This window comes from Suncus etruscus, chromosome 11 (genome assembly GCF_024139225.1).
Source record: "Suncus etruscus isolate mSunEtr1 chromosome 11, mSunEtr1.pri.cur, whole genome shotgun sequence".
NCBI lineage: Eukaryota > Metazoa > Chordata > Mammalia > Eulipotyphla > Soricidae > Suncus > Suncus etruscus.
The window spans coordinates 64,588,304-64,615,964 of NC_064858.1; the positions used below are offsets into that span (position 1 = coordinate 64,588,304).

Sequence of the window (27,661 nt, forward strand, 5' to 3'; positions counted from 1 at the left end):
AACAAACAAACAAGAAAAAATCATATATATAGGAACTTGTCATATAAGAACAAAAATACTATTTATTATGCCATTTAAATAGATTTCCTTCCCTTGTATTAAATCATACTAGTTTTCCACCTGTAGATTTTTTTTCAATTTTATAGGCAAAACAAATTACTACAAAAAATGTCATTAGTATTACTTAGAAGTGCCTATATTATTAGAGTTGATTTAACAATAGAAATTATGGTTAAATGTAAGCATACAATTAATTTTAGTGAGAGAAAAGAGAACTTAAACCAACAAAAAGGCAAGATCAGAGGAGACAGAGCAATAATCCAGTGGATAGGGCACTTGCCTTGCACAGAATTGACCTGAATTCCATCCCAGGTATTCCATATGGTTCCCAAGCCAAAAGTGATGCCTGAGCACAGACCCAGGAGAAAGCTTTGAATAATACTGCCAGGTGTTGCCCCAAAACAAAGCCAAAATTATAAAATAAAAATCATGATCAATTTCATAATTTCCCTAAAATACTGCTGAATATGTAGTGTTTTAATTTTTATCATTGTACCTACAAAATTACTACTTGTTTTTTGTTTGTTTGTTGTTGTTGTTGTTTGCTTTTGAGAGGGCGGGCCACACCCTGTGATGCTCAGGGATTATTCCTGACTATGCACAAAAAAACTGATCATGGCTTAGGGGATGATATGGGACACTGAGAGCTTGAACCAAAGTCCGTCCTAGATCGGCCCCGTGCAAGGCAAACACCCTACCACTGTGCTATGGCTCTGGTCCCAAAATTACAGCTGTTTAAAATGCTATTTAAGTTAAATTTTGGAAGACAGAAAGGATAAATTCATAAGACTATTAATATTTGAACAGCTTGTTCAAACACTGTAATTTTTATATAAATACATATATAATTAATTTTATATATGCATATATATAAGAACCCAATATAAACTGAGAGGTAATGAATAAATTCTCTTAAGGATGGCAGAGAAGTATCCAGTACAAAAATGAGTAAATAGCATAAAATATGCAATAATTGGGGCCGGAGAGATAACACAAAGGTAGGGCATTTGCCTTGCAAGCAACCAATCCAGGATGAAAGGTGGTTGGAATTTTGGCATCTCATATAGTCCCCCCATCCTGCCAAGAGCTATTTATGAGAACAGAGCCAGGAGTAATTCCTGAGCGTTGCCATGTGTGACCCAAACTCCAATCTCCACCACCAAAAAACACAATAATTGCATTAAGACGGTTGGTGCAATAGAACCACAAATACTACAATTGGCCATGCTTGCATCTGACCTGGGTTTAATCTTTGCCCCTTCAGAAATAAACCCTTATTGCAAAAGCAGGGGTAAACCCTGCCAGGTGTGGCCCCAAAATAAAAACTTAAAAAAACATTAAAAACAGCTAATGTGTGACCAATTTCTTCCCTAGCAGAGGCTTAAAAAATATCCAGTTAGGGAGCTGGAGGGACAGCATGGAGGTAGGGTGTTTTTCTTGCATGCAGAAGGATGGTGGTTCAAATTCCTTCATCTCATATGGTCCCCGAGCCTGCCAGGAATGCTTTCTGAGCTTAGAGCCAGGAGGAATCCCCGAGTGTTGCCGGGCATGACCCCAAAAATAAAAGCAAAAATAGAAAAGACTATTGGTGAAAGGAAAAAGACCATTGGTGAAAGGAACTTGACATTGGTGATGAGAAGGACTCTGACTTATTGTATATCTCAAAAAAATTTTTTTTATAAGTGAGGAAGATTTTATCATATCTTTTTTTTAAAATATTTTATTTAAACACCTTGATTACATACATGATTGTGTTTGGGTTTCAGTCATGTAAAGAACACCACCCATCACCAGTGCAACATTCCCATCACCAATGTCCCAAATCTCCCTCCTTCCAACCCAACCCCCGCCTGTACTCTAGACAGGCTTTCCATTTCCCTCATACATTCTCATTATTAGGACAGTTCAAAATGTAGTTATTTCTCTAACTAAACTCATCACTCTTTGTGGTGAACTTCCTGAGGTGAGCTGGAACTTCCAGCTCTTTTCTCTTTTGTGTCTGAAAATTATTATTGCAAAAATGTCTTTCATTTTTCTTAAAACCCATAGATGAGTGAGACCATTCTGCGTTTTTCTCTCTCCCTGACTTATTTCACTCAGCATAATAGATTCCGTGTACATCCATGTATAGGAAAATTTCATGACTTCATCTCTCCTGACAGCTGCATAATATTCCATTGTGTATATGTACCACAGTTTCTTTAGCCATTCATCTGTTGAAGGGCATCTTGGTTGTTTCCAGAGTCTTGCTATGGTAAATAGTGCTGCAATGAATATAGGTGTAAGGAAGGGGTTGTAACTATGAAGAATTCTGTTAATCATAATTGTTTCAATAAAATAAAAATTTAAAATATTCATAATAATTTAATCAAAAATACAATATTAAAAATATCCAGTTGAATTACTACAAATTTATATATTTTACAAAAATAATTTCATTACTTCAAGAAAAAGTAAGAATAACAGTTTCTTTTCCTAGCAAGTTATAGAGGAAAAAAATAAACATTAATTTTATAAATAAATGTGTTATCTTCAAAAATCCATAATGCCATTTTCTAAATTTTTGTTTCATAGTTAAAAAAAAAAACAAGCTGAGGTCAAAGCAATAGTACAAAAGGTGAGATACTTGCCTTGTGCACGGCCAATCAGGATTCAAGTCCCAGCATCTCATATGGTCCCCCAAGCACAGCCAGGAGTGATTCCAGAGAGGACAGACTAGAAATGACCCCTCAGTATCACCAGCATGGCCCCAAAACCAAAACTAATCAAGCCAATTAATAAAAGTGAGTATAATTAAAATTAAGTGAAATATTCATTTTCTCCAAGATACATGAATTTAACATTTTTCTAAGTAATACGAAATCTAAAATACATAAGAAATGGATTGAACTAAGTTTAGGGGAAGAGAGAGAACTCAATAAGTGCTTTTTCAGTCCTATTAAAGCTTTTATCCGAGCTTATCATAACAATCATTTTAATAAACTTCAGCAACTAGCTAAATAGTCAAATTCTCAGTCAGTAAATAAAAGGAAGCATAAATGACAATTTAGTACTGTCATAACACATAAACTATGGTGGAAGGTGCAAACATAAGGTATTCATAAATCCAGAAAGATTAGGAGCTCCTTATTCAAGGATAGCTTGGTTATTCCCTTTACTATCCTAAATAGCACTACACATACTATAAATATTCTAAAATTCTGTTGATGAAATTATATCTCTGCCAAACACTGCAGCCTGAGAGCCTTTTCCAACTTAGAAAAACTAACTTATGTGGTAGAAGCTCCAATTAATATTAGATAAAATAGGGAGAAAACCTTTAAAAGTTCATTCCCTCATTGTGGGAATTATATGCATGAGAAACCAGTATTAACAGTATCATAAACCACAGAATCTTGATCAATTTCTAAAAATAATAATAGCATAAGGAATCTAAGGAAGGATGACATTAAAACTTGATCCTATGCAGTTTGGTTTTGAATTTTTAAAAAATGAGGCATTGGGCCAGAACCATGAGGCTGGTACATGCTTTTCACAAAGACCTGGTTACGACACCCTGCCCCCCACTCTACACAGTGACAGAATAACAATGTCCAATCAGCACAGAAGAACCTCCATGACCTCCAAAATTTAAACAAAAAATAAATGTGAGTTATAGGCTAAGGGGTAAATGAACATCTCTCACTTGGAAAAAAAAATTTTAAAGAAATCTTACATTTTTGGAGATTTAACTTTTAGTTTACAAATTCCTATTACCCTGCCTAAAAATATATGAAAACAAGTCTTATAAAAGATGAAGGTTATTTAACCACTTCTAAAAAATCTTTCAGAACACCCTTGCATGCAAGTATAATTCTGTGTTCAATCACTTTATCCCGAGAACAAAACTCCAAAGTAGTGAACACACGTGTAATAAAAAAAAAAAAAAAACAGGGTTATTATATAGTCAGGGGATTATTTATTTAGGACATCACTCATTTTCATTATTTTCTTGTTTTAAATCTGATTGCAAAAAAAAGATCAAACTATTGTAAATATTTTCCTATAAGAGACACTTGTTGGGTTTCAGAAACTTTTTTTTAAAATGTAATCTCAAATATGTATTTATTCTCATCCTTGGACTCTACAAGCACACGAAGATTCTATAAAAGTACAAAGAGCAGACCTTGCTCTGATCCAAGTCATTTTCATTTCAATTAATTTACTTTGCCTTTATGAACTTAAGAGTCTTTCAAGGAGGTTGACATTTCGCTCATCTGAAAGAGCTTGGAATGTGACAGGGGAAAGGGAGGAGAAGTAAATCAAAGGAGTTAGCAATTCTCCAGATGCAACGTATTTTTCTTCTCCTCTTTGCCATCAGAAATTCTAGAGGGCCTTCTGACATTTTTATTCCCTACACAAAACCACAGTAGCAAAACGGAAAAAAAGAATGCTTATATTGCTTCTATGTCAAAAACAAGTACACACTTGCATGTACAAAGACATATGCCCATGACATGAATATTTCAAGTTGCTGTTGCTTTCCCTGAAAAAATAATTTTAGTGAATTAATTGCACGTTTTTGTACAAACTTTAATATGGATAATTTTGGTTGAATTGTGTGTCACTTTTTTGGTTCAGATCAAGTTTAGTATCTGATCTAATCTTATCAGTTTAAAAGCAAGATCAAGTTATATCAATTTATTTTTTTATTGTGTGTGAATGTAAAGTTAATTCAGGCTGGCTTTTTCATGAGATTGATGGCCTTAATAGAAACTGCTCATGACTAAATTTTTAAATCACTCCTGAGTGTTTCAGTTACCACCTTGATCCACATGGTTTCAGAAAACTATGCCCAAGTATTTAATACAAACACTGGTTGTGGTAGAAGCTCTTTGTTTTACCAAAGTAGAAATTCCTTAAAAAAAGGTGAAAATAGAAAAAAAACATCTTGGGAGACTGAAGGAATATCTCATCAAGAGGACATATACCCATCACATCTTCAAACCAGAAAAAGAGAAACATAGTTTACTTTCCCCAAAATACCCTGCTTCTAAATTTACCTGACAACTTTGGTCTATTGACATTTCCCCAAGTGCATTTCCTTCTTTCTCGGGTATTATTTCACAAGAGACTTCTTGTTCAAATAAACTACAATAAATCAATCTATAAACCATGGAATTTGTTTAATACATTTATTCTCTTAAAGGTAGCATGATCATATTTCACCACTAGTACAATAGGGCAAAAAAAAATTCTTACTACTAAAACGAAGTTTTTGGAGACGTGCGTCTGGTAAACCTATTTAATCTTTTCTGAGGTTCATTCTTAGATTTGTTAACATTAAATAATAACAACTATTCATGTAAGCTGGTCTCATGATATATCTTGACCCTTAGCAATCCCACATACAGCAGCTTATTGTGGTATCCTTTAAATACGAGAAAGGTTTTACTTTGCCAGGAAAAAAGAGAAATCAAAGGGTTACTTTATGTTACATAGCCCAGGAAATATTGGCAGTGTGCTCCTTGGCTTTCATTCGAAGAACAGCAATACTGGAAGACCTTCTTTCGAACTCGGGCTTTGTTTCAAACGCGTGTCCATTGGTGGCCCCCGTTAGAAGAGAGTCAGTAAAGAAATTGTTGAGGGGCACGTGGCTGAACTGGTTCTGGTGGTTGGAAAAGCCCGTGTAACTGGAGTCTGTCCGAGACGAGTGAGAATAAGGTGTCATACAGGAGGACGTGTCACGTGGTAACATGCATGAAGTAACCACAGAACCGCTGCTTGCATTTCCTGCCCACAAATTGTTTTGAATCTGGAAGATATAAAAACAAATATGACTCTCAGCCATTCTCACTTGGGCTCTTCTCTTCATTTGGGAAACTGCACTTACTCAATTTTGTTGACTATTTACGGGTGGCTCCTATTTGGGGGGAGGGTGGTCTGTAATTATCTTTGACATATGGAAGGTGATTACTGAAAAATTATTTGAATGATTCTTCCAATTTGTTCTACTCTGTGAGATCACCCCAAGCCACATATGTGACCACAAGAAACAGGCCCATTGCTCCAGTATTATTTTTATAGTTATGATTTAGAAAATAAAATCTGCAAGAGTTAGGCATAATTCATGACCAACTCATGTGCTTCAAAAGCAAGTTAAAAATAGGGTTTTAAGTATAAATAGTGTTCATCTTCCTAAAGAAAATGACACAGTTGCACTCCCTGGTTCTATAGTTGAACTTTCTGCTGCAGCAATTTTTGTTGGAAACCATCATGGACAGTGGGTTATTTGTTCTGTAAAGTTATTTATCTCCTCCAAAAAAGGATATTTATTTTATCAAATTTATTTTGAAAAATAATTTACTCCTTTACTGCTTGTTATTTTAATGCCTCTGAATATAAAGCTACATGAATATGAGAAATAAACATTTCATAAATTTACTTTATGTGTCATATAGTCATTGCAATAGAACTAATGGCATGAAATAAATTCATAATTCAAAAACATGATAATTTATAAAAATTTCATAATTAAAATACTGGGTAATATTTTATAAAAGAGTGAGAGTTGCATTTTAGGTTCAACAAAACTTATAAATCCCATTATTAAATTAATCCAATAAATTATCCTGTGCAATATTACCAATAACTATTTCTAAACTTACTGGCAATTTACCAGTCTGTAAATAAATGCTAATTAGAATATGTATTAATTTAATAAAAGAAATTGTAAAGCACTTATTCAAATTAAAATATTTAGCTTTCACAGGCACTAATGAAAACCACAGAGAAGATCATCATACAGGGTAAAATTGAGGAAAAAAAATATTGCCTGGCATAGCATGGAAGAGTATATCTATAAAATATATAAGTTAAAAAATATTTGACTTTATGCAACATTATAAGAGATTAAAATAAAAGACAGATATATATTTTTGAATTTAGATTACCAATATTGTGTACATACTCAAATGTCATATATTTTTTTTCTTTTTGTATAGGAACCACACTGAGAAATGCTGGGCTGAGACATATGATGCAGGGGATCGAATTCAAGGTCTCATACAGGCCAACTATCTCCTTCCTTTTGAGTTAGCCCATTGCATTTATTATATAGAGTACAGTCCACTGCATATAATAAAACAATGTTTTAACACCCAATCTTAACACCCATAGTTTCTAAAACTTTCTTTCAATGAATAACAGAAAACAAGCTAAGGAATCTTTTTATTGTATCATTAGAGATATTATTCTATCACCTAAGAAAGGGTTTCAAAGCAGAAAGAAAACTGATCTAGTAGCTTAGGCAGAACTTCTACAAATTTTTAAATGCATGTTTGTGAGTTTATTTAGGTATGTCACATGAGTAAGGTATATCTAAAGATAAATATAACTTGCATATTTTATTCCCCCTTAAATTTTCATTAGTTATGTCATTTTAGAGTTGGCTCATTCTACTCTAAGTGTCCCATTTTAGTGAAAAATACAGTTCATGACAGTGACTGCCAAGTTATATAAGGCAAACAAACAAGAGGAGCTGATGTCATTACTTTAAATAAGTACTTCTAATAAAACCTGGGTGATATTTTTCTCTGCCCATCAATCTAATAATGTTCTGCACCATTAATGCAAGTTACACATCTGACCAAAGAGCTTGATTTTAAAAAATAGGAGGATGAAAAACAAACAATGACAGTGGAAAATTATTTATATTTTATGTTTAAAAAATCTTCAAATATATAGTTGTTTCAATTTTTAGTCCATAGAAATATACTTCACAACTAGTTAAAAATACAAAATAAGGATGGTCATCAAGGAATATAATTAATGAATATAAATTAATAAAATATTTTCTTCTTGAAACATTTATAATTTATTTATTTTTTAAAAATAATATCTTTATTTAAGCCTTTATTATTACAAACATGTTTTTGGGGGGCACACCTGTTGATGCTTAGGGTTACTCCTGGCTATGCGCTCAGAAATCACTCCTGGTAGGGGGACCATATGGGATGTCAGGGGATCGAACTGTGGTCAGTCCTAGGCTAGTGCTTGCAAGGCAGATGCCTTACCTCTAGTCCCACCTCTCGAGCCCTGATTACAAACATGTTTGTAGTTGGGTTTCAATCATAAAAAGAACGACCCCTTCACCAGTGTAACCTTCCCAACACCAATGACCCCAATCTCACCTTAGTATATTAAGAACCATTCCAGTTTCTATGATATAAGTGAAGTTCTTATTTATAAATGATAAAATAAGTAGATTGTATTAGTTTTTAACAAAGTAACTGGTAAAATAATTTATTAGAGAGGTTGTGTTCAATGGATTTGTGAAGATACATGTATATCTTCCTGTAGCAACAAGATTTTTACTAAAAGTGTCTTTACCAAATCTCTCTTTTCTCCATCTCATTTTGTTGATCATTTTTAAATTGCTGGTATGTCTTCAATTGAGAATCTAGCTGCTTTTAGTATAAAAAGTTAAACAAAGGGAAGTTCAGAAACACGCAGGGGTCCTCAAACTTTTTAAACAGGGGGCCAGTTCACTGTCCTTCGACTGTTGGAGGGCCAGATTATAGTAAAAACAAAAATTATGAACAAATTTCTATGAACACTGCATATATCTTCTTTTATTTAGAAGTGAAGAAACAAAATGGGAATAAATACAATATGTGGCCCGGGGGCCATCGTTTGAAGACCCCTGGATGGATAGGGCTCCAACTCAGCAAATAATAGAGTAGGGCTCAATTCAGGCACCCACTAGGGCTCTAGACCAACAGTAATAATCTCTGAAAAAGGAATCACTTGTAAATTCTGAGCACAATCAGGTGTAGGCTCCCAAACAAACAAAAGCAAAACCAAGACCAAGTTAACAGAACATAAAACACCCTTAAAGAACAGAAAGTTGCCTTCCTCTAAAGCTTTCCTCTGTTTAAACATCTGATGAGGACAATCAGGATGAGGTTTATGACAGGCAGCCATAATTAACTGCTGTGTCAGACAATATGTTCAAAACGGTCCGAAGACTTCTAATCATTTCAATGCACCGCAAAGGCACATGCTTTTGAAAAGACAAAACTAGAGAACAGAGATCTAAGATTACAAGATTACAATAGTGATCAACTCTAACCCCCTGAAATGTAAAATGCTACAATGACATCACTGGTTTCTTAAATTGAAATGACTGATTTATTTTTCACAATCCTAACATCACAGGATTTTATGAGACTTTACTCTGAAAGGATTTTATAAGTGTGCCCTCACCTTTAGACTAACACAATGCAAGATATGAATATTTAATATATATTTCTTAAATAAATGAAAATTCTCTAAAAAAGGAAATTTTGACTGGTTCACCTTGTAAATGGAATAATAAATTTACAGATAGTTCATGTTATATTTATTGGAGTCAAGGGTTGAAAGATAGAATAAACATGCTATATAATATGAACAGAAATCATGACATTTTTATCTCTAGACTTTAATGGTCATATATTATACCTGGGCAGTTTTTCTCTTTAAATACTTATTAAATATATGTTATTTTGGAGATTCTAATTAATTATCATGGACTATGTCACAGGGAAACTGTAGTTAAATTATACTAATGATATTAACATATAATTCTGAAACTCAGAATATTTAAAACAATATATTCAAATTTCAGGAAATAATCTAGAGTATCATCTTTCTCTCAAATACAAAACCCTTTATACATTTTTAGTTATGCTTATTTCCTGAGACAAGAAGCTTATTACAAAAAATAAACTCACATCCCATTTTGGATACTTCTATATGAAATAAGTTTAACTTCCCCTTATCACTCCCACTACTCCTTTCCTTAAAAATAATAGAAATAAATTTCCTTGTCACATGCAAAAATATTCAATTATTCCAAAGAAAATAGTATACAAAATAAGATCTTTTTCTTATAATACATGATTTTCAAAGTATATTATTCTAATCACATTCCTCTGGTTTTACTGAAATTGTTCACACCTCACCCTGTTCATATTATGGCCCTGACTAGAATTTATCATATTAGGGGTTCTATACTGTGTGTGCTATAGGAAAAGTCATAGAGGTACATATCTTTGTTGTTAAATCTAGACCACCACTTTTGCAAAATCTGAAAAAAATATTTGATCAAATAAGAAAGTTCCCAGTTATGTGGGATCCTACATCAATTACAGTAAAAGTGAGTCTAGTCTAGTCAATATCTTCTCACCAATTTCATTGTATTTAAAATTTTATAGCTATTTTCTAAAATACACACCATAGTATATTAAATTGCACTTATTTATAAATGTATATGTGTATATAATTTTCCATATGTGATCACATATACACGCAGATATATGTATGTATTTCATAAACAACATACAAACACTCATAAAATAGGACATATGCTGTTAAAATTTGGAATATTTTTCTAACTTAAATTAATTTAGAATTAACTTCTACAATAAGTCCTTTCCCTTTTTTAAACAACCACATGAACACCAATAATGGCAATGTCCAGCACCAAATAATTTGGAGTAGGGACAATATAAGATTCTCATTGGTTTAAAGCCAGGAACAAGCATGATTTAAATAATGCTCACATCCTTCTCTCCTGCTTGCTGATACAACTACATTATATTTTTAAAGAGTGACTGCACTTCTATTTTATTTTATTTAAAAGTACAGGAGAATCTAAAATCCTTGCACGTTTTAGTGTGTTGTATAACTTTTTAAGTTCTGCAGATATGTTCAAAGCATTGACCAGGGAACTTAGAAAAGTGCCTCCTATTAGCATCAGTGAAAGTGGAGCTGACTTCACTGCACTCTACTTTCAACATTTGCCTCTTAATATTTTTTGAATAAAGTAAAAATGCAACACTAAATTATGCCATGACTTTGGAAACTTGGAGCATAATTGGTTCTTTGTAAAATTCTTTCCAAATTGAAATACACTTATTATACAGTTTTCTTTTTAAGGAATTAAAAAATATAAATAAGAATATGAACATATATAAAATATATTTAAGACAGGTGAGCTCTCTTCCTCCACCTTTTCTCTCTTTATATAGTCTGCTTCTATGTGCCAGCATGTAAGACACACCTGCACACACATGTACAGAACATGCTTCATTCATACAACACTCACATCATGTGTTCCACAAACACTTCCCTGTAGTAGTTACATGTTATTTAAAAAAGATCTGGGATAAACAAAAATGGTACTTGTAATAATAGTACAACTTCTTACAACTTTTTGAAAGGCAAAAAGTTGATTAATTTGGTCTTTTTGACAAATGTTTTACAATATGACACAGTGTATTTTCTTCTTATTGTTATTATAATTATGCAATTATTTTATAGGTTGATCATATTATCACTATATAAATTACCAATTTTTTAAAATAACAACTTCAAACATAAAGCCACTTTTTACAAATGTTTTTTTCAGAGACTATAAAATTCTTTCCATCATTTGCCTTCCTTGATAAATTTAGGGAAGTAAAATAATGTAAGTTAAAGGTTAACAATGTACATATTTTTAGCCTTAGACTAAATTTAGAATCCTATTAACTTAACTTCTCTGGTTACTTATCAATATGCAATTAGCAATGATAAATAATAAATGGCTTTTTTAAAGAGTGAATTTGCTACCAGTGAATAATACATACTGAGTCCTTATTTACCTAAAAAAATCACAACTTGAATTACTGATAAATTGATTAATCTGAGCATGAGCAGGAACTACCTGACATAAAAATAAGTGAACAAAAAATTAATTTTAAAAGAAATGGAGAGCATAGTCACATAAAAAAATCCCCCAAACAAACAGATAAACAAACAAGCAAAAAACCTACCTATAAGTATCTCTTTGTGTTTGGAATTATATTATATGGAGGTCAAATAAAATATTTAAAGAGTCTGTAACTCATTGCCTCTATTTCAAACAGCTTTATATTATCCAAGTTATCCATTCTAGGAGGTACTTTGAAATTTCAAAGAGAGTTATTATTTGTAAATATAATTATAAATGTGGTGGGAGTAACTTTATTTGTTTATTTGTTTGTCTATTTATTTGAGTTTTGGGTCACACCTGGCCTCGGGGCAGTGCTCAAGGAACTCTTCTGGATCTATGTTCAGATTTCATTTCTGGGTATGTGTCATAGGAATCACGTAGGATGCTGGAGATCAAACTCAGGTCAACCACATGCAAGGGAAATGCCATACCCACTGTACTATCTCTTACACCCATACAATTATAAATTTGTAAATACATTTTTATTGTAGGCCTTTAATAGCTTCATGTAAACTATAATAAAGTTTTTAAATGTTTCTGTGTCAAGCTTTATACTAAGAAGAAAAATTTAAAAACAAACATGGTGTTCTTATGATCAATATGAATGATATTATATTTATGTAAGTTATTATTTAATTATGTATTTATTACTGAGTGCATCAGATTTGTACTGATGATTTTTGATACATAGTCCCAAGAAGATAATGGTAACATCTTCCCTAGCATTCTATAGAATACCATTCTTCATGCACTTTTTCTTAGATTTTGCAGCATTGGTAAATCCCTGCTCCATCACACAAAGATCTCTGCAGTTCTCTCAAATTGCTATAAATGCCTATTTTCACCCTGTTTTTTTAGTTTCCTTGTCACTGAACAAATGGACTAATTTCTATAAATTGCTTAAAATGGGTTTGACATAGAATAAAAATTTAATAAAGCTTAAAAAATAAAAAAATAAGTGAACATTTTCCTCATTACTACTCATGAAATACATACAGTTTTTCCAAACACTTTAATAAAATATTAAGAATTTTTAGGAACCTGTTAACATTTCACAAACTCTAAAACTCAAAGGAATATTTTTTAATATATTAAGTTGAGATTAGAAATCTATCAGAGGTCACATATTAAATATTGATTCCTGTTTTGATCTCTAAATTACATCATTATCAATCATAAATTAGAAATGTGTGTATGGATTTGAAACAAGAAAATAAATCTTTCCAATAAAATAATCTGTTACAAAATAATCATTTGGGTCAATAATTTGAGAATAAAATAGCTTTATGTAAAATAAAGTTGTATGTATATTGTGGTACCCTAAAATATTAAAACTACTGAGTCTCTTAGCATTAAATAAAATTGACTAATTTCTGTTATTCAAGGAATATTGGAAATATGTCCATTAAATATAGAAGAAAAATTAATTAATTTTCCTTTAATTTTGAATGCATTTCTAAATTTTACAGGATATGTGATATAAAAAGAATATCATATATGCCTTAAAACATTAACTTTTAAATAAACTAATATAAGAGGAGTATAAAATAATAAAACTTAGACTTGTTATAAAGCAATAATTACTCTATAATGTATTTTACAATGATTAGTTGGAATAGAGTGAATATTTCATTTAAAATAAATGAGATATTTTCATATATTTTAATACATAAAATATTGTCAACTTATCAATGTTTTTTTGGTTTGAATGAAACATTATTAAAATGTTTCAAATTATATAACAGAAAGATTAAAATATAAAGTTCCCCAGGCTAGTGAGTAACAAGATACTAGTCAAATAAGAAAATTCTTTGACTAACACAAAAATCCTTTCATCTCAGGTCCAAGATTTTTAGATCTTGAATTAGTATTATATATGAATTTTAAATCTTCTTTTGAAGACCTGAGTAAATCTGTAAATGATATTCACCTTTGTATTGGCTACAAGTTAGAATTGAATTTTGTAACTGAAATCAATTGTCAATTATTGCAATCTTTTTTTATATTATAAACTCCATTATTTATAATTAGAATCAAAACATATAAACATAGAATTAATGTAAATGGTACATAAAATAATAAGGCACAAGATTAAGTTCAAACAAACAATAATTGGGAAAATTATGGGTTTTAACCCACTGGTCTGCTCTCATATACTTCACAGGATCTGATGATTTAATTTCCCCTCTGTTTCTTTTTTTTTCTCCTATAAGGTAGTTTTTATATGTATAAACTAACATTGACCCTATTTAAAAGCTTCTGTTTATCTTTTTCTCACAATTTATTTTGTTAATCTGTTCAATTTATTGACTTATCCTTTTTCTTAAAGTATAAATATACTTTAGCTTTTGAAAGGTTTTTAATAATTAAATGATTTTAAAGTATTTACCCATAATTTTTCTACCTAATTGAAATTGAAAAGAATATACTTTATGCTACCTATCTTACTTTTAAAATATAGACATATGCAACAAAATCTGCCTCAAGCAACTATGAGAGGAGGGCTGAAACTTCCAGCTCACTTCATGAAGCTCACCACAAAGAGTGGTGAGTGCAGTTATAGAAATAACTACACAGAGAACTACCATAATCATATGAATGAATGAGGGAACTGGAAAGCCTGTCTGGAGTACAGGTGGGGGGGGTGGGATGGAGAGATATTTGGGACATTGGTGGTGGGTTGTTGCACTGGTGAAGGGGGTGTTCTTTACATGACTGAAATCTAATCACAATCATATATGTAATCAAGATGTTTAAATAAAGAAAAAATTTAAAAAATCTGCCTCGTGTTATATATAATTGATCTTAAGGAATACATGCAAAATTCTTTTTTTTAATTTCAATAAAACAGTCCTCTCCAATAGATTCAATTCAATCAACAACTTTATTAATTAAAAAGTGAGTTAATTGAGAAATGACAAACTATCCTACAATTTATGACTTTAACTACTTTTAACAGTGAGAAATTACTTAATAAGGCTTGAACTAATAACGCTAATAATTTTGCCCTTATGTACAATATAAGGATTTTCACTGTAACCCCAATATATGACCAAATCTTCTGAATGTTTCACAGGCGTGAGAGGTTTTTTTACACAATTCATCAATCATGACAATACTATTTTAACCTCTTAAATGACTATAATTTCCTTTGCTTCAAATAATTTTAAATATAGAAATAACAGTACTAAAAATGTAATCCTTTCTCTAGAAGTTAAAACTGCTCCAGACGCTTTTAAATTGCTAAACAGCAGTGGTTGATGAGTTCCATATTTATTTAGTTGAGTAAAGGTAAATTTTAAAATTTGTAGAAACTGAGAATAGATCAAAGTAAGATAAACATTGTTCTCACAATTGCTATAGACATAAGTTTAATCTTTTCATTTAAAATTGGATAATTATAATGATTAAAATATAATGCCAACAAGAAATGTTATAGACAGCTATAATCTGTGTCTTAACTCCAATGACTCCAAATTATCTTTAAAACTAATGATCAAACTCCAAGTGTCATATATTTAAAAGTGTCCAATTAAACAGAAAGCAAAATGTGTGTGTCTCTTTATATACTGGGTAAACAGAATTAGTTATAATGCCTATTAGACAAAATATAAACCTTATACAAATTTTTACTCATTTAAAACAAAATTTTTAAGCTGTTGGGCCAAAAACAGTTGGGCTTACTCCTGACTTTGAGGTCAAGGATAAGTGCTAGTGGACTTGGTGGAGAATCTCTGGTAACCAGAAATGAATCCAGATCAGCTGCATCAAAGTAATCACTTACTTCTCTCTCTCTCTCTTTCTCTCTCTCTCTCTCTCTCTCTCTCTCTCTCTTTCTCTCTCTCTCTCTCTCTCTCTGTCTCTCTCTCTCTCTCTCTCTCTCTCTCTCTCTCTCTCTCTCTCTCTCTCTCTCTCCCCACATTAAAAACTTCAGCTCTTCTTTAAGTTTTTTTTATTTTTATTGTGATCAATGTAAATTACAAGTCTTTCACAGTTATTTTTAAAGGTACATAGTGACAGTGAATTAGGGCCATTCCCACCACTGCCCCTGTTCCAGGCATGCATATCATACCTCCCGATTTTACCCTCTGGACTGCTATTGTTGCAGATTGGGAATCTTGATTCTTATTGTCGTTGACTTTAAGTTTTAGAATGAGAAAATAGACCTGTCAAATCTCATTTTTCCTAAAGTTGGCATGTTTTGTTGTCCTAATTTGAGGAAAATGATATTTAACATTCTTTCCATGTCCCTCAATAATAATAGGGACATGAGAGACTATGAGAACCAATTAGATATCTCTTCACTGTAAAACCAAATAAAAAATAGCTGGTATAGGATTTTTCTATCTGTGGAACATGAAAACATCCTTGCATAAATTATTTTATTTACTCCTTACAAGTATGTGAAATTTCATTCTTAGTCCCATTTATTTCAAATGGAGAGTAATATTCCATAGAGGTGAACTTACCAGTATTTGTCAGAATCTAAAAATCCAAGTGTCAATATTTGATCCTAAGACTCTCCAATCATGAAATCCATTATTACTACATTACCAGGTCAACCCTTATCCCATGATTTATTTCCACAAACTATTTGAGAGTCAATTAAATCCTTCCATAATATAAAATTCATATCTAGCATTATAATGAGAATGGTAGTCATTTTCATCAACAATATATTCATGCTAAATTCAATCATACGTAGAATGAAGCAGGTTTTGCTGCATAAAATAAAAATAAAATTTAATGGACATGTGGCTGGAGCGATAGCACAGCAGTAGGACATTTGCCTTGCAGATCCAGGACAGACTGGGTTCGATCACTGGTGTCCCACTTGGTCCCCCTAGCCAGGTCTGATTTCTGAGCGCATAGCCAGGAAGAACCTGAGTGAAACCCGGTGTAGCCAAAAACATATATATATTCATGGACATGTAAGTTGAACCAAAGCTACTGGTAGGAAATTTACATAACTTAATGGAATACAACTTTGTCTTAGGAATATAATCTTCCAGTAAACGTTTATATCTTAACAGAAAATGCTGAGTTAGCCTTCTAGAGTACAAGCAGGGTGGTGGGGAGGAGGGAGATTTGGGACATTGGTGATGGGAATGTTGCACTGGTGATGGGGGTGTTCTTTACATGACAGAAACCCAACCACAATCATGTTTGTAATCACGGTGTTTAAATAAATTATTTTTAAAAAGATTATTTTAAATATACGTCTATTTTGATATACTATAAACAAGTTAGAATTTAATGTTCACAGTTAATTTGCTTACTTTTTAAACTGAAGGACAAAATTATCTATGTCTCCTGGTTTTTTGGGTCTACAGCTTTCATAAAGTACTGACAGAATTTTACAAATTTTGTAACCTGGTCATAAAGGAGGAGCTTTAGTCTGCATTATTCAGATCACTCTCAGTTCTAAAACATTAGCTACTAGATATTGATAGACATACTAGAAATAACAGGAAAAATGAAAGAAAAAAGGTTATAAGCCTATATCTTTTAGGATCAGCCTATACCTTTTAGCAGAAGAGTAAAATGATACTCAAGGGAGAAAAATCAATTTGTTAAGACTGCAGAGCCATTTAACAGCAGAAATTCAGAACCAGTTTTCATAAAAAAATTTTTATAAAAATTGTTTCATTTCTGTTTGATAATACACTACTCAATAAACATTGAACTGAATCCCTATTGTTATGTTGTCTTCAAGTATATATTTGGCAATAAGATAATATATTGTTTTCTTTTATATAATTGGCATAATGGTGTGATAAAAGATAAGAATTGAATCATCCTTCAAAATACATGACATTGCAAATGTAGTGCAACCATCCTCTATAATCCACCAAATGTCAGGAGGAAAGAGATGTGTTGATTGCAGGAAGATTGAGAAGAGATTTTCTGGAGAAATAAGAGGTTTATATAATAGAAAAGGGCCAGAGGAAACAGAATAAGCACCAGCAATGCAACTGTTTGAAGATGTCAGACAGTAAAGAACAATACTCTAATGTAGTTCAATCATAGTTAGAATCATAGGATCATTAATATGGTGAGTGAATAAGATTGTCTTTAATGCCCTGTTATCCAGATATGAAAATACAATGTTTTCAAGAATATCACCACTAGAACCACAATACTCACTTGCTTGATCATGTGCTACTCAACAAGAGGAGGCTAAAGAAAAATAATTAGTGTAACAGCCTAAAAATTAGTTTGTTTAAATTCTTCATTGCCTTATTTCAAACATTTTAAACACTGAAGCATTTTCCTTTCCATAATTATTAAATGTATTCATGTGAAAATCAAAAATGTCATTGCTCCATTAGGAATTAAGGAAGAAATGTGACTAAAGTTCCTTGGACTTCTGAACTCTGAAAATATGGGGCTCAAATTTAGCCATAAGAATGAATGAAGCTTGGCTGAAAATAAGCCTTCACTGGTAATTATTATTTTAACTGTTAAGATTGTTACTATATATACTGTCAATATAATCTAATGAAAACCAGTAAAAACAAAAACATTAACATTTTAAAAACTGTTACTAATATAAATAAACATATTATATGTTCCCTAGACACTCAGACACACAGAAACTTTAGAGAGATACCTTCTTAATACGGATGGTTCTTATCCACACCAAGTATACTCGAGATGTTTTTGAAACCATATATTTTTCATGTGTTTCTGTGTATGCTTTTGCTTTCCTGCCAAGTTGTTCATTCTTTATTTCTTTCTTGGCTCTAACATTTTCTAGTTTCCAACTTTTATTGTAATTAATCTTTTTTTTTTCAATAATTAGTAACAGTGACCAAGTTCAATGTCTTATTTCAATGAGTTGTTGAATTCTATTTCAATTCCTATTTTTCCTAGAGTAAATCTCTATTTTGAACCAACATTCTAAAAAAGAAAAAAAGCCCATCTGGTTGAAGCTTGGGAAACATAATGTTGCTATATATTTTAGCAAACAGAAAATATCCACTGCATGTTTTTAAGTTAAAATAGAATACTTACCTAACTTTCCATAATTGCAGTGAGGAGAGAAGGCAATTGAAGAACTTTGTTGCAAGCATTAAATGGCCTACCAGTATAGAAAAACAATGTGGATAGCTGATGTGTTAATCTATACTATTGATTAATGGAACTTCCAGTAGCTCCAATGTGTGACCTCTGAGCTCTAGTAGTTAGATTATGAGGTGGGTCTATATTTCTACGCATGCGTTGGATACATATGTCCAATGGCTACTTAGGAAGATAAGTGCGAAATTTCCATGATTTGTGAGGGAAAACTTTTTTAAATCAAACTTTCCTTAAAGTGAAAAAAAATTCACATGGACAACCCAATTAAATCATTTTCTTTCTTGCTTAGTTACTTTAGACTATCGTGCCTAGGGACTAAAGGTTACAGCTGAAGAAGTAGCCAGGAAATAGGGCTGTGCCTAGTACAGGAAATTTACAATCAAGAAAAAACTTGAGAGCACTTTACTTAGAACTCCAACGGACATTCAAAAGCAGTAGTAAAGAAAATTACATGAACTCTATTATGCTGTGTCCAGGAGTAGATGGAGAAAAAGAAAGTAACTGTTTCAAAATCATTTTTGTAATGCAGAAAAAGAAACTGTCCATGAAAGGCAAAATTCTTTCATTCAAAAGATATTGCTAACTTTGTTTTTTTGTTTGTTTGTTTGTTTTTATTTAAACACCTTGATTACATACATGATTGTGTTTGGGTTTCAGTCATGTAAAGAACACCACCCATCACCAGTGCAACATTCCCATCACCAATGTCCCAGGTTAACTTTGTTTTTTTGACAAACTTTTAACTGTAGAATTTTACGACTGAAGAAAACAAATGTCCTTATGCTCCGGGTTACAATGAATTACTAAAGTAATTCTCTAGATACGTTTCCAAAGTGGCCTCTTAGAATATATCTTATTAAACAATTGATGAAGAAATAACAGATGGCTTGCTCTTTAAAATTCAGATCTTGCTAACAAGTATCAAATACATTTCTAAATATTTTATACATTATCAATATTATTTTAATAAACTATTACCCAATATGTTTTGCTTGAAATACAAAATAAAGCAAAGAGAAAAAACCTCTCTAAATTAAATGAAAATATAAAATATAATAACTAAGTAATTTAAAATAGGATTCTAAGTAAAAATATTTCAGATAAATATTTTAATAATATTTTCGAAGCCATAAATTTCTAAATTTTTTGGAACAATAAAGAAACTTTAAGACTGAAAAATATTTTAAAATCCTATTATTCATTGGTCTTAAAGATCATTTGACAGTAATTTATGGTAGGAATCATAAAATAACCACAGAAATAGCAAAATAGGCTATTATATGATTATTATAATATATATTATATAGGCATCATGTTGTTTTTAATTTAATAAAGTAAAACTTAATTATTAAAATGTGTTGTCCCCTGCCAGGAGCTATTTCTGAGCAGACAGCCAGGAGTAACCCCTGAGCATTGCCGGGTGTGGCCCCAAAACCAAAAAAAAAAAAATGTGTTGTAATTAAAATATTATTCTACCAAATGATGCTATTTCAATTGTTATAATGTTTAATAAGAAAAATACCTAGACTAGTTTTAAGTTAAAGGACTTTCAAAGAAATAACACATGAAATGTTTTACTAAACTGAAAAATATAACAAATATAGTTAAGTTTTCTGGAGACTAACCTTTTTTACCTTCTTGTCTATTATACTGAACACAAGGACACTCACATATAATGATCTTTTCAAGAACTTACATACCACATAGTTCTTTTTCACATACCTGTGTATAGCCATCAGTCCTGGGTAAAACTGATATATCATAAGTGGCAGCAAAATGGCTTTTAGCTTGTTGGATTTGGCCATAACGTTCTCTTTTTCTCCACTTGGCCCTTCGATTTTGAAACCAAACCTAGTATTAAAAATAAAACAAGTAAAATTTTTAACTGAGTATTACTTAACAAAGCAAATATGTTTAAAAATCTTCCAATTCAGATAGTCAGTTTTCAAAAATTACTAATATTGAATTTAATGTGCAAAAAAGCTTAAATTTTTACTTTCTGTGAAACTTTGATTTTAAAACCAGGATCTCTGTCCATTGGACAAGGTTAACTATATTGAAGATGCTTAAGCAAATGTATTTATTAAGTCTGAGCCTCTGTAACTGTCTTTATGGAAAATGCAAGGATTAGATCTTGAAGTCGCCTTATATCTTCAAATGATCATAGATATCGTCTTCCATGGGAATGCTGCTAGTCTGGAAGACATTCATAAATTCAGACTGGGGCTATGCATATAACATTAACCCAGCCAATCTATAACCACAATAGTATCTGGAACATTCAAAAGCAATTAGCTTTAAAATATGTCAAAGAAGAGGCTTTTTAAAAATATCTCAGAAACCTTATGACATTATAAACATAAAGATTACATCTAAGGCATGACAGCAGTAGAAATGTCATGATTATTTAGAAACCAAAAACACTAAGATTACATATTGAATAGCAGAAATAAAGACAAATGACACCAAATAAAGTACCATCAAGGTCTCAAAATATAAAAAGATGCTTAAGAAAAGATGCGTAAGAAAATACTGAGAGATATTCATAGCCTATTTTTCTGATTTAGACTACTTACAGGCAATATAAATGTATTAACATTGAGCAGCTATAACTAAGTATTCAGAAAAATTGGGAATTAATGCAAGGTCACTAATTTTGCCCACAATTTCTCTAATTACATACTTGAAATTTTTATCATAATAACAATCTTTCTCAGAGGGTTAATTATTCAAGCATTCATACTTGAAGCTCTCCAGAATCTTTTTCATACATTAAAATTCAATATGCATTATATTTTCGTAAAATTGCAGGAACAACTTTTGGGAAGCTCTTTAGTTTTAAAAAACCATATTCAAAATATAAAGTCAGGAAATAAGCTGGAAATCAATAGAAGAAAATTATAACAGCTTATCTTTATGTTTTCCTTCAAATTTTCTGGTGTTTTTTTTTTCCATAGCAATTCTAACATCTTCTATCTTGACCTTAAAACTTAGGTCAATGTTCTAGGACTCAATTGCATAATTTAGATACATACTGCAAATTAAAGACGGCACATTGAAGAGCAAATACAGTTTTAAAAAGGGAGACTATAATGGGTTTCTTTTTTTTTTATTTTTATTTTTTTGGAATTTTTTGAGTGTGTGTGTGTGTGTGAAAATTTAACACTACCCTTTGCAGAATGCACAGTATTACAAGTTACTGACTCAACAGATTCTGAGCATATTGCTAGTAACTGTATTTTCTTTAAGTTGAGGCTTAAGACAACCTCAACAGCAAACAAACAAACAAACAAAAAACACAGAATGTATTTACTTGTCTCTACAAACTGGCACAAAAAGATTTCTAAGAAAATTCAGTGAGAAGGTTTCATTTTGATTTGTGTGTTTGTTTTTATTTTAGTTCAATAAAAGGCTATTACACTCTCCTTCAAAATGTGTGCCAATTACCACTCTATTGTGAAAAGCAGGTAAGAGAGACTGAGTAACTTAGGTTAAGGATTGTTATTTCTCTGTGTATGTTCCTAGACAAAAAATTAATCAACACTTAAAAAATGTTAAGGGGAAACCATACATGATGCATAGATTATGTCCACAAGGACCCAAAATTCATATCTACAGATGTGTTTTTGGTTGACACTTGATGCTTGACAATTCTTACATTTTTTTCCTTAGTGTCAACTTTCTTCATATTTACTTTGCACTTTAGATAAAATAACTATTTGCTTTTATAAGTCAAAGCAAAAATCAGCAGATTTTTCTTGTCATTCTAATACCATCAAATGATGTCTTTAATAATGTAAGGATCTTAAAGTGGTTGAATCTTCAGAAGGAATAATATCACTAAACTGAAAAAAAACAAGTGTCCATTGTTCTTATGTTTAGAAACCAGTTTATTCCTATGTAGAATGTTAAAAACACAAAGGAAAAAATATTCTCCTGAATTAATTACAGCTGGGCATAAAATATATTTTTAAAAGATACAAATTAATTCAAAATAAAATATGCATAAGAGATAGGATTTTATCCAGTAGAAGTTTTCTTTATCAAGGGATAAAAAATACATTTTAATAGACTTGTCCAATTTGGTAATCTATATAATTAAGTATAGGAGTAAATTACTTTAAAGTAATGATTTCTAGTGCCTCTTAAATGACATATAAACTACTTTAAAAATGGACCGGCATTATTGCAACCACTGAAAATTATAAATGAGTATATAATCTTTAACTACATAAAATAAAAGCATTTATGGTATTTATGGCATAAATGACAACTGGATATTTGTGAGATTATCTCATTATTTTATTGATTTATTATAAATCCAATCTCATTAAAATTATACATATGTGGGGCATTGTACAGATCATTTATCAGTTCCTAGTATATGGTATGAAAAAGATCCTCAGTGTCTAATAAAACAAGAAAAAATAAAATAAAATGCATTGGATAACCAGAATTGTTAACTATGCTTCTATTTCATCTTTTTTCAAAAAAAATTACTTTTTAAAATCAGATTTTATGAGTTTGTTCTTTGTAAATAATCTTTGTTGTAACTACATAATTACTCTTATTCTTTGTGGGGTTGTGTCTGTGTAAGAGAGACAAAGACAAAGCCAGAGGGAGAGTTATTTAATCTGTGAGAAAAAATGAAGTGTACCAGACCTGCAATGTATATATTTATTATTTTGCTCTCTGTTTTGAATTGAAGAAAGTTGCATCCCTGGTGGCATCTACTGGAACTTTCATTTATTTTTTGGAATTTTAAGTTTCCTAGTCTCTTCCCACACACACCCAGCATGGTTCATGGGCTTCCTACCTGAACCCTGGCTTCGGTGAGTTCTGTCCTCAGAGCCAGCTGTTCTCTGACATACACATCAGGGTAATGGGTTTTTTGAAAGACTTTCTCCAGCTCCTCTAGCTGCAGGCTGGTAAAGGTGGTTCTGTGTCTCCGCTTCTTGCTGCTGGACACATTGCTGTCGCATTTATCTCCTAATTCATCCAGTTCTTTCTCGGGCATTCCTTTCACTGGGGACATGCCCAGGCTGTTGCAGCTGTCCAGGGCACGGTTGAGTTCCGAGTGCAGAGCTTGTCCTCCCTCTACTTTTGTCAGCCCATAGTTCACTGCACCCACGGGCGGGGGGGAGGGGGGGGAGGAAAAACCAACAACAGTTCTCAGGGGGGGGAATATATCTTGATCAAGGAATTATGCTGAAATCAAGGAAAGTGTGAGGATGGCAGTCTGGTAAGGATTTGTCCTGCCAATGGCAATTGGCTCATCACCACATCATGGGCAATTCCTAACTGAGTCTGAACATCTTTGATGAACCATTGAAAAAAATTAACTGAGAAACTCACCCTTTGCACATCATAGTTCTACTTTCTAGAGCTCATACACTGTTATGCCCCTCATTGATAATCAAAGTAAGGTAGGCAAGCTAAACATCTGGATATTTAAGATCGAAAACATCATAAACATAGTTACTGAAAAGGAAACCACATGTAAGTATTACACTTTTCACAACAGCTTAAATTAACTATATGGGGGCCCAGGAAAGATATTTCAATTTTCATGAATATCTATAAATCAAAATTTAAGTTCTTGCCCAACATTAACTTCCTCCTTTATGAAAAACCTCTAGACTACAAAGTTAAGGTTAGTTATGACTTCTAATGGTGCAATGGTGCATATTCATATGATCATTTAAATTGTTAAAAGTAATCAATTAAATTAATAGTGATTTTCACATCAGTTTTAAGAAATACTTCCTATGAGAGGAAATAATTAAGTACATTCCTTTTTCTTGAAAACTTGGGATTTTTCTGCATCCTGTCAGGTTTGCTTTTCACTCATGAAATATATTTTAAAATAGAAAGCTCTATTTTTACTCTGGTAAAGTACACAGATGAAAACAGCAATTAAAAGATTGTAGAGGGTATCATCTGGCATTCTGTATATGAATGTTTTCAGTTCAGGATTTCTTGCAATCTGATGGTTTTTTTCGCACCGTGATAGGAAAAAAATAATGTTCTTTGGAGACACTAGGGCAATGTGCGAAAATAGTGAAATGCGAGAACATTTTCTGAAAACAGTCCTCCAGACAAAAGAGCAATTCGCATTGAATTCATAGTTGTTGTTTTAATGATTCTCTTAAGGTATTTTCACAATGTCTCTAATCATTATTCAAATGATTAAGTTGACTATGCATGCCTACAAAGGACATAAAAGTTTCCCAGTCTCTCAATTTTTAAGCAGAAGAAAGAGTGATGTTAAACCCGAAGGAAAGAAGAGCTGAACAGATGAACAATAAGGGTTTGTCTCTTTGGAGAGAATTGAATGGAAACTTTGGTAATTAGGAAAGGGTTTCTCGGAATCGTGGGGTGTTGGGTTGTTCTGATGCTAAGGGCATCTCCAGAAAAAAAGACAGGAATTTTCCGAAATTCCGAGGACTTTTCCCCACGTGCATTATCCTCAATGCTGTCACCCTAAAACCCATCCGAACAGTGCGATGTTGTTCCAAAACCTATAGAATTTTCAGAAATCATGTTTATATTTTTATTAATAGTTTATCGACAATTTAAGATCTGATCGAAATCTGCCCAGCGGTCAATGCAAACTACTGATTTATTTAAAAAAATATTTAGGTTATCTATGCATTGGAAAAGCAGCAAAATAAGCAAGCAAAAAGACCACCAAAACAAGTATTAAAAATATCAGTAGGCTTCACCCTCTTTTCTGTATAACTGAGATAATTGAACTGATGTTCTCTGTTACGGGTGCTTTCACTTCTGGTTAAAGCTTACAAAGCCACTAACTCTCAATGTTGAATAAAAGAAAATATATGAGGTCGGTTTTTGCTCCTTGCGTACAATGTAATTAAGAAGCAAGTTTCTGGAAAGTTTCTTGCCAGATTTGGAACCTCTATTAAAATAGAAGGTGGGAAGCTTGTTGTAAATATTTCACACTTAATTTGTTTGTTATTTCAATGCGACCTACTCCTTACAGTTTTACTGTGCAATATATACAATGATAAGGAAAGTCTTCTTGGAATTGTGCTTTAGCTGGCGTGATCTGAAAAACTCGGTTTGTACAGGGTTACAAGATAGAAAAGATAGATGGTTTATTTTGATAACATTTTGACTTAAAGATACGCGGCCATGCAAAGTGAAAGATTTTCTCCAGATGCCTTCCAAAACCGCTTTTTGGGTGACTTTGGACTGTGAAGTCACATTTGACAAGGAGTGAGTGATTACTCTGGGGAATCCTTTGGCAGAAATTGTATTAAGTGCTGGTTTTAAGTCTTTTGATTAAAAAGGAAAAATAGTTTCTCAAGAAATTCTAAAATTTTCTACATAAAAAGACAAAGTTGCACATCGTAGTAAGCAGGCATTGCAAGTCCACGGAAGCGACTCTCAGAGCAAATTTATCAAGAAAAATAACGGAAACTAGTGGGGGGGGGGGGGAATTCCCTGAAAGCCCAAGCAAAGGAGAAAGTTCCCCCACTTCAATCTCCTCCATCTAGGGCAACCAACCACACAAGGGAACCCCAAGTGAAGTGTTATTGCTCGCTCCTGCCGGGCGGCGAGAACCGTGCACCTCGCCGTGCCCCCCGGCTTTCTGCGCTCGGGGCCCCGAAAGCAAGGACTTGGGGGTGGGGATGGTGGTGTCCGGACGTGCAAAAGAAACCCCGATTGGAAGCTCTGAAGGGGAGTCGGATCTTCCCTCCGCCTACCCCACCCCCACCCCAGATCGCCTGGCTCTTGGGATAGCTGCAGTGTCCCCGGCTCGCTCCCTCCCGCGCCCGGCCAGCACCTCAGGTTTGGGGGACTGCCTTCGTGGCGGGGATAGCGACTCACCGCTGCCGCTGTCCTGGCAGGGCGAGGTCCTGTCGAGGCGCACGTGCTGCTCGGCGCGGGGCGGCGGCCCAAAGGCCTGCACGCATTTGCCCGGTGCCGCCTTGGCGTAAAAGGACTCATTGTCCAGGGTCTCCATAACGTGCTCCAACGCGCCCCCCGCGCCCATGTAGAAATCACTGTTCTTGCTCGGCGCGGTCTTGAGGGCAAACTTCTCGCTCAGAAACTCCATAATCCGGCCCAGGCTGCAGCCGCGGCCGGGCTCCCGGGATGCAGCGACCGGAGAGACGGGAGGGAGGGGGGAACGGCGTGCAGGGACGCTAGTGGGGAGGGTGCAAGGAGGGATCTGGGGGGACGCGAGCGCGACGGCGCCGGGAGCGGCTCCGGTGCAGCCCTTTAATCCGCCCCGGCTGCAAAAAAAAAAAAAAAAAAAAAAAAAAAAAAAAAAAATCAAAAAACCCAAAGGGGCGACCCGGAGCCGCTTTTATATCTTCCAACTCAGCTGAGCTTGTCGGGCAACCTCCCAAGTCTAATGAATATGAAAATCAGGCCAACGACTAACTCCACCCCGGGCACCCCCTCCCCCCCCCCTCCACTCTACCTTCCCCTCCGTCCCCGAGAGGGAAAGGCATGAGCCCTGGCCGAGGTTAGGCAGATTGCTCGGTCGCAGACCAATACCAGCAGGGACGAGGCCCCCCAAAACCTCGAAAGCCTGCCGCCGCCCCAATGGACTTGGCATTTCGGAAAGAGCCGGGTGAGATCGCACCGCAGTTAACCCTGCCCTGACCGCGGCCCGCCGGCCCGGCCCCCCATCCCGCCCCCCACCCAGCCCTTCCTTCACTCCCGGAGAGATGTAGCAGCATCTAGAGCGCTTGAAAGACGGCAGGA

General features: G+C 33.4%; 1 protein-coding gene across 1 annotated transcript; it reads right to left on the reverse strand.

Annotated features, from left to right (window-relative positions):
- Positions 1-5,533: 5,533 nt before the first annotated feature.
- On the reverse strand, positions 5,534-27,005 carry ALX1 (ALX homeobox 1). Its single transcript, XM_049783174.1, has 4 exons — positions 26,777-27,005; positions 23,739-24,043; positions 20,645-20,773; positions 5,534-5,854 (listed from the first exon to the last, which is right to left on the reverse strand). Exons 1-4 carry the CDS (start codon positions 27,003-27,005, stop codon positions 5,534-5,536), a joined length of 984 nt encoding a protein of 327 aa, XP_049639131.1.
- Positions 27,006-27,661: the final 656 nt, after the last annotated feature.

Bases quoted from the DNA above. Each gene is read 5' to 3' on its own strand.
- ALX1 (XM_049783174.1), bottom strand. From the start codon at position 27,005: ATGGAGTTTCTGAGCGAGAAGTTTGCCCTCAAGACCGCGCCGAGCAAG. The intron at 20,774-23,738 runs GTAGGAAGCCCA...TTTTAATACTAG, and splicing joins TCACCGAAGCCAGGGTTCAG to GTTTGGTTTCAAAATCGAAG. The intron at 5,855-20,644 runs GTATGTGAAAAA...TATATCTTCCAG, and splicing joins GGACTGATGGCTATACACAG to ATTCAAAACAATTTGTGGGC.